Source organism: Colobus angolensis, unplaced genomic scaffold (assembly GCF_000951035.1).
Source record: "Colobus angolensis palliatus isolate OR3802 unplaced genomic scaffold, Cang.pa_1.0 Scaffold203, whole genome shotgun sequence".
NCBI classification, from domain to species: domain Eukaryota; kingdom Metazoa; phylum Chordata; class Mammalia; order Primates; family Cercopithecidae; genus Colobus; species Colobus angolensis.
Genome location: NW_012115189.1, coordinates 4,086,800 through 4,094,985, shown reverse-complemented (window position 1 = coordinate 4,094,985; position 8,186 = coordinate 4,086,800). Strand labels below are relative to the sequence as shown.

At 42.2% G+C, this 8,186-nt stretch overlaps 1 protein-coding gene across 3 annotated transcripts in view; it reads right to left on the bottom strand.

Moving 5' to 3' along the window:
* CASP8AP2 (caspase 8 associated protein 2) overlaps window positions 1-8,186 on the bottom strand; it is a 39,516-nt gene that overhangs the window by 24,266 nt on the left and 7,064 nt on the right. For all 3 annotated transcript variants that reach the window (XM_011941934.1, XM_011941935.1, XM_011941933.1), the window contains exons 2-3: window positions 4,356-4,438; window positions 146-214 (exon numbers count right to left, since the gene is read on the bottom strand). In XM_011941934.1, the coding sequence (XP_011797324.1) occupies window positions 146-214; window positions 4,356-4,410 (124 nt within the window). In that variant the 5' untranslated portion in view covers window positions 4,411-4,438. The remainder of the gene's footprint in view (window positions 1-145; window positions 215-4,355; window positions 4,439-8,186) is intronic.

Genomic DNA, 8,186 nt, shown 5'->3' with positions numbered 1-8,186 from the left:
AAAAAGAAAGAAAGAATTACCTCAGTGTAATTACAAAGAATGGGCAAATTGTTTAGGAGCTATGATATACCAGGATTTGGTAACCACAAAACAAACACAGTGAACTGACTAAAAAAATGAAACTATTTTTATGAAATTCACATACCAGAAACAGCACTGTCCAACCCAGCATATATGTCCAATGAGCCTTCATCATTGTTCTTAAGAGGAGAAGCTGCAAGAAAGGCAAAGACTAGTTAAAAATGACTTTAGGCACTGCGATTTTTCCATTCCTACACTGAAGGACCAGGAAAAGAAAGAGACTTAATAGTTTTGCTTTAAAAAAGAGATAAGCCAGGCACGGTGGCTCACGCCTGTAAACTCAGCACTTTGGGAGGCTGAGTCAGGCAGATTGCTTAAGCTCAGGAGATCAAGACCAGCCTGGACAACACAGCATATCAAAAATAAAAAATTTAGCCAGGTGTGGTGGCACATGGGAGGCTAAGGTAGACTGCTTGAGCCCAGAAGGTCAAGGCTGCAGAGAGCCATGACTCTGCCACTGCACTCCAGCCTGGGTGACAGTGCGAGATCCTGTCTCATATATATATATTCTACTGAAAGAGTTCCAATACCAGTTACAGCGGAGTAGTTTCTACAAAACCAATCCTCCTGCAGATAACTACTGTAAACACTAAATAAAATATTCAAAGCTGCCTAAAGAGCTAGAGAACACCCTAAAGCAGGCAAAAACTGAAAGGGTAGTGACAACTGAAAGAAAATAGCACCTCCCAAGTTCCCTGTCCCCTTTTATTACTGCTTTTTGTAGAAAGACAGGCCCTAGTTGTAGCTATACTGGGCAGTGACAACTCAAGATAGAAACCTCCAGTCCTTTAGTAGCTTGAAGAACTGGAGAAAAGAATTTGTCATGATAACAGTGACTGGTACACTTAAGGGGAATTACAGAAATCCACAAAGAGCATTACCTAAATTCTGCCCAAATCTCTGGGTGACTCTCAAAAAAGGGTAGAACTCCAAAAAGCCAGCTAAACCTAAAACAGAGATTTCAGTTGCTATTACAGAAGGGACCGAATCGCAAGTTCAGCTAAGTTAAATAACTGCTAAAATTAAAAACAGCATCCAGCGTCTCACATTTCATTTACAATGTTGACTATTCAATCCAAAGTTACTATATGGTGGCCAGGTGCAGTGACGCACACCTGTATTCCCAGCACTTTTGGAGGCCAAGGCCACAGGATTGCTTGAGCCCATGAGTTTGAGATCAGCCTAGGTAACATAGTGAGACTCTGTCTCTACAAAAAAATTAAATGAAAACTAGCTTGAGCATGGTGGCAGATGCCTGTAGTCCTGGCTACTCAGGAGACTGGGGCAGGAGGATGACTTGAACCTAGGAGGTCAAGGCTGCAGTGAGCCATGTTCATGCGACTACACTCCAGCTTGGCTGACAGAGGAAGAACTTGTCTCCAAAAACACCACACAGACAAGCACAAACTTACTACACAGAAAAATCTCAGATAACAATGAAAAAGAACCAAAGGAAAAACCTACAACTGAAGATTACAATATGTAATATAAAAAGTTACTGGATGTGCTTGACAGGAGAACCACCGAACTTGAAGACAGAGCAACAGAAATTACCCAATCTGTAGATGAGAGAGACTTTCTTAAAAAAGAACTGAGTCTTAGTGACCTACATGATACTATCAAAAGTTCTCACATAATGTGTATCTGGAGTCCAGAAGCAAACAGAGAATGGGGAGAAACTGCTACTAGAAGGATACCAAAGAATGCTAGGACTGGAAATGGTAAATAAATGAGTAATCATGAAAGACTAAATTTTCTTCTTAATTTCTTTAAGATCCATAGAACTGTTACAGTAAACACTATAGGTTTTTTTTTTTTTGAGACAGAGTCTAGCTTTGTTGCCCAGGATGGAGTGTAGCAGTGTGATCTCGGCTCGCTGCAACCTCCGCCCTCTGCCTCCCGGGTCCAAGCAATTCTCCTGCGTCAGCCTACAGCTGGGACTACAGGCGCACGCTGCCACACCCGGCTAATTTTTTGTATTTTGGTAGAGACAGGGTTTCACCATGTTGACCAGGTTGGTCTTGAACTCCTGTGCTCAGGCAATCCACCCCCGTCGGCCCCCCCAAGTGCTGGGATTACAGGCGTGAGACACCACGCCCAGCCCAGTAAACACTAGCATTTTATTGTGGGGTTCATAACATGAAAGGCAAGGGAGCAGATAGATGCAACTATACATGCAAGATTCTATATTTCATGTAAAAAGGTACAATACTAGTAAACAGACTACAAAATGTTAAAGATGTATACACTTCCTCAAACAAGTACTAAAAATAATACAAAGAGGTACAGTGAGAAAGCTCATACATAAATGAAATGCAATTCAAAAATATACTCAAACATTACTAGCAGTTAGCACTAGTGCTAAAGGGAGAAAAAAATTTTATTTTATTTTATTTTTTTTTTGAGACGGAGCTCACCTGCAAGCTCCACCTCCCGGGTACACGCCATCCTCCTGCCTCAGCCTCCCGAGTAGCTGGGACTACAGGCGCCCGCCACCACACCTGGCTAATTTTTTTATATTTTTAGTAGAGACGGGGTTTCACCGTGTTAGCCGGGATGGTCTCGATCTCTTGACCTCGTGATCCGCCCGTCTCGGCCTTCCAAAGTGCTGGGATTACAGGCGTGAGCCACCACGCCCGGCCGAGAAAAAAATTTTAAATTAAGTATATATTCAAATAATATTTGAAAGAAACCAGAAAAAATAACTGATGAGACAAATTAAACTCAAATATTAAAATGACCTAAATCCAACTACAATAATAAAGAACATTATTCACTGGAATAAAAATAGCAAATCAAATACAAAAGTATTTTATCAGTGTTAAATCTAATGAAACTGAAATTACACTGTGGTTATATAAGAGAACCAACCTTTTCTTATGAAGTACATACTGAAATACTTAGGGGTAAGGGACCATAATGTATGCAACTTACTCTCAAATAGGTCATGAAAAAAAAATGGGTGTGCATCTAGACGTGTGTGTTTACAAAGAAAAAGTCTAGGCTGGTGAGGTGGCTCACGCCTGTAATCCCAACACTTTGGGAGGCCGAGGCAGGCAGATCACCTGAGGTCAGGAGTTAGAGAACAGCCTGGCCAACATGGTGAAACCCCATCTCTACTAAAAATACAAAAATTAGCCAGGCATGGTGGCAGGCGCCTGTAATCTCAGCTACTCGGGAGGCTGAGCCAGGAGAATTGCTGGAACTCAGGAGACGGAGGTTGCAGTGAGCTGAGATTGCAACATTGCACTCCAGCCCAGGCCAACAACAGTAAGACTCTTATCTTAAAAAAAAAAAAAAAAAGAAAAGAAATTCTATTTTATGAGCTTATTTTACTACCAGGTGTTGACAGTTATTTCTTTCTTTTTCAATCTAATCATCCATTGTGACTATCAATTTTTTTTTTTTTTTTTTTGAGATAGAGTCTCGCTCTGTCGTCCAGGCTAGAGTGCAGTGGCTGAAATTACAGGCACATGCCACCACGCTTGGCTAATTTTTGTATTTTTAGTAGAGATGGGGTTTCACCATGTTGGTCACGCTGGTCTCAAACTCCTGACCTTGTGATCCGCCCGCCTCGGCCTCCCAAAGTATTGAGATTATAGGCATGAGACACCTGGCCCAATTTTTCCCTGAACAACAAACAACCATCAGTGCATTTACTGGAAATATTAACTTCAAGAGTAACAACAACCTATTTTATATATTTTTAGATATAATAATAAAAATCATTATCATTCATATTAGTAAAATCACTAATTTGACTACATTCTGAAGCTTGAAAGCATACAGTAAGTTCACACTTATTAAGCACTCCCATGTACCAGGCATTTTATTGTATTAATTCATTTATGTATCGAGAAAAAAGGCTGATAATGACTGTGTTTCCAATGAGAATAGGTAAATGATTTTGTAATTTAAAAAGTAAAGTTAGGCAAGGCATAGTGGCTCACACCTGTAATCCCAACACTTTGGGAGGCAAAAAGGGAGGGTTGCTTGAGTCCAAGAATTACAGACCAGCCTAGACCACATAGTGAAACCTTGTCTCTACAAAAAATAAAATGATTAGATGGCCATGGTGGCATGTGCCTGTAGTCCTAGCTACTCAGGAAGCTAAGGTGAGAGGATCCCTTGAGCTCCGAAGTCTGATGTCATAGTGAGCTATTGATGGCGCCACTGCACTCCACCCTGGGCAAGTGGGGGAGCCCCTGTCTCATTAAAAAAAAACCAAAAAAACAAAAAAGTAAATTAGAAAGGCAATTAAAAGTAGCTCTTACCGGAAAAGACATCAAATAAACTTGTTCCATCACCATTGTCATCATCTGCTGCCATGATCCTATTTCCTTTTGAAAGTCACCACCTATGGTATTAAATATTTTAAAATTTCCACTGTTAAAATAAACCTCACAATTCAGAGAATAAACCTAGCTTCAAAACAAAAAGCAATTTTCAAATTTGGACACATTGAAAAAGCTCACTCTCTATCATTCTTTGTTTCTGGAGACAAAGTCTCACTCTGTCGTTCAAGTTGGAGTGCAGTGGCTTGATCTCCGCTCACTGCAACCTCTGCCTTCTGGGTTCAAGCAATTCTCGTGCCGCAGCCTCCCGAGTAGCTGGGATTACAGAGTAGCTGGGATTACAGGAGTGCATCACCACGCCTGGCTAATTTTTGTAATTTTAGTGAAACAGGGTTTTGCCTGCTGCCATGTTGGCCAGGCTGGTCTTGAACTCCTGGCCTTAAGCAATCCACCCACCTCAGACTCCCAAAGTGCTGGGATTACAGGCGTGAGCCCCCGTGCCTGGCCTTTCTCTCTACCATTATTAAAAGCAGATTTGTGTTATCAAAAAAAGTGCCTAATACTTTCTAGTAAAAAGTCAAAACTATAAAACAAAAATTTTAAACTTGTTAATATGGCTAGGCATGATGGCTCATGCCTCTAATCTCAGCACTTTGGGAGGTCAAGTCAGGTGGATCACCTGAGCCCAGGAGTTTGAGACCAGCCTGTGCAACATGGTGAAACCCCATCTCTACAAAAAAATACAAAAATTAGCCGAGTGTAGTAGCCTGTGCCTATAGTCCCAGCTACTTGGGGGCTGAAACAGGAGGATCACTTGAGCCTGGCAGGCAAAGGTTGCAGTGAGCCGAGATAGTGCCATTGCACTGCAGCCTGGGTGACAGAGTGAGACCCTGTCTCAAGAAAAAAAAAAAAATTTGTTAATATCATTAAGCTATGTACAAAGTAAATGATGCTAATTTTATAAAACAGACCAAAATACAAATTAACTTTTTTTTTCTTTAGACAGAGTTTCGCTCTTGTTGCCCAGGCTAGAGTGCAATGGTGCAACCTCGGCTCACCACAACCTCCACCTCCGGGGTTCAAGCAATTCTCCTGCCTCAGCCTCCCAAGTAGCTGGGATTACAGGCATGCACCATCATGCCCAACTAATTTTGTATTTTTAGTAGAGATGGGTTTTCTCCATGTTGGTCAGACTGGTCTCGAACTCCCGACCTCAGGTGAACAACTGGCCTCAGCCTCCCAAAGTGCTGGGATTACAAGCCTGAGCCACCGCACCCGGCCAAATTAACTTTTGCACTAAAATAAGAACCATCACTACTATCACAACACACACACGCACACAAAAACACACACATATTACTACTAACAAGAAATACTGATACCAAAAAAAGGTAATCACTTAGACCAAATAGAAAAATGGTCAAAAAACACAAATTAAAAAAAAAAAAAAAAGCAAAGCTTTTGAAACTAAAAGATGTTTGACTTCACTAAACACAAATTAAAACAATGAGATATGCCATGTTGTATAGGAAAGTGTTGGCATAGCCAGGCATGGCTACTTATCGTTAGAAAGGCTGCTTACTAAGGCCCTTGGCTGGAGTTTAAGAACTCAAATTTCAGAAGGGTTCCCACAATTTCCAGACCGATAAGAAGTGGCTCGATGTGCCTAAACTGTTCATACAAACAATTTTGTTTATCATAAACACCTGTATCCTTCTGGCAGTCTTAAAATTTTAGTACATGACAGGCAGAGGTGGCCTATGTGACGAGCACCCAGTAAAAAGCCTGGGCACTGAGTCTCCAACATGCTTCCCAGGTAGACAACATTTCACACCTGCTATCACTAGTTGCTGGGGGAACAAACAGTTAAGGGCATGACTCCACTGGGAGCAAAACCATGGGAACTTTAACGTGGTTTCCTCTAGACTTTACCCCACGGACCTTTTTTCTCTTTGGTGATTGTGCTTTGCATCCTTTCATTGTAATAAATCATAGCTGTGAGTACAACTACATAGTGAATTCTATAAGTCTGGAAAATCATCAAACTTAGGGGTGGTGCTCAGGACTCCTGACACATGTTTTCACCAATAACATAGTAAGACAAGCAAATAACTAACAGTTTGATAGTACACTAGGTTGACAAAGGTATGGGAAAAGAGGTACTCTCCTAGCTCTCTCAAGTGTACTCTGGTAAAAGCTCTGTGAAAGCAATTTGGTAACAGCTTTGATTTGATTAAAAATTTGATGAAATGTTTAAGTGCAATACTCTGACTTAAGAATTTCACATCTAATAATCTGTTACTAGTGTTGTTTATGGTAAAACTAGAAACAACATAAGAATCCAAAACAGTAAAAAAACAAAAACAGGCCAGATCGCAGTGGCTCACGCCTGTAATCCCAGCACTATGGGAGGCCGAAGATGGCAGATTAACTGAGGTTAGGAGTTCAAGATCAGCCTGGCCAACATGGTGAAACCTTGTCTCTACTAACTACAAAAATCAGCTGGGTGTGGTGGCAGGTGCCTGTAATCCCAGCTACTTGGGAGACTGAGGCAGGAGAATCACGTGAACCCAGAAGGTGGAGGCTGCAGTGACCCGAGATTGTGCCACTGCACTCCAGCCTGGGCAACAAGAGTGAAACTCCGTCTCAAAAAAAAAAAAAAAAAAAAATCAAAAAAGCACTACAGACAAGTGAGATGTATCCCAAAAATGTGAGGATATCTAACATTAACAAACCAATTAGTGGGCCGGGTGCCGTGGCTCACGCCTGTAATCCCAGCACTTTGGGAGGCTGAGGCGGGTGGATCACGAGATTACAAGATAGAGACCATCCTGGCTAACATGGTGAAACCCCGTCTCTGCTGAAAATACAAAAGCAAAATTAGCCAGGCGTGGTGGTGGGCGCCTGTAGTCCCAGCTACTTGGGAGTCTGAGATGGAAAAATGGCGTGAACCCAGGAGCGGAGGTTGCAGTGAGCTGAGATTGTGCCACTGCATTCCAGCCTGGGTGACAGAGCGAGACTCTGTCTCAAAACAAACAAACAAACAAACAAAAAACAATTAGCAACCAAGTGTGGTGGCTCATGCCTAAATCCCAGCACTCTGGGAAGCCTAGGCAGGCGGACAGATGTGAGGTCAGAAGTTCAAGACCAGGCTGGCTAACATGGTGAAACCCTCTCTCTACGAAAAATAAAAAAAATTAGCCAGGTATGCTGATGCGCACCAGTAATCCCAGCTACTTAGGAGGCTCAGGCACAAGAATTGCTTGAGCATGGGGAAGGCAGAGGTTGAAGGAGCTGAGATTGTCCCACTGCACTCCAGCCTGGGCAACAGAACAAGACTATCTCAAAATAAATAAATAAATAAATAAATAAGTGGCTGGGTGCCAGGGTACAGTGGTTCACACCTGTAATCCCAGTACTTTGTGGGGAGGCCGAGGTGGGTGCATCACTTCAGGCCAGGAGTTTGAGACCAGCCTGGGCAACATGGTGAAATCTCATCTCTACAAAAAATACAAAAATTAGCCAGGCGTGGTGACACATGCCTATGGTCCCAACCATACTTAGGAGGCTGAGGTGGGAGGATTGCTTAAGCACACCCAGGACGCAGAGACTGCTGTGAGCCAAGATCAAGTCACTGCACTGCAGCCTGAGTGACAGAATGAGACCCCGTCTCAAAACAAACAAAAAAATGCTAACATTAATAAACACATTCCTGTAGATAGAAACTCACCAAGTCCAAAACAAGAGATCATCTTTCCATCCATATCTGCTCACTTCCTGATTTCTCTATTTCTTGGAGTTGTACTAACA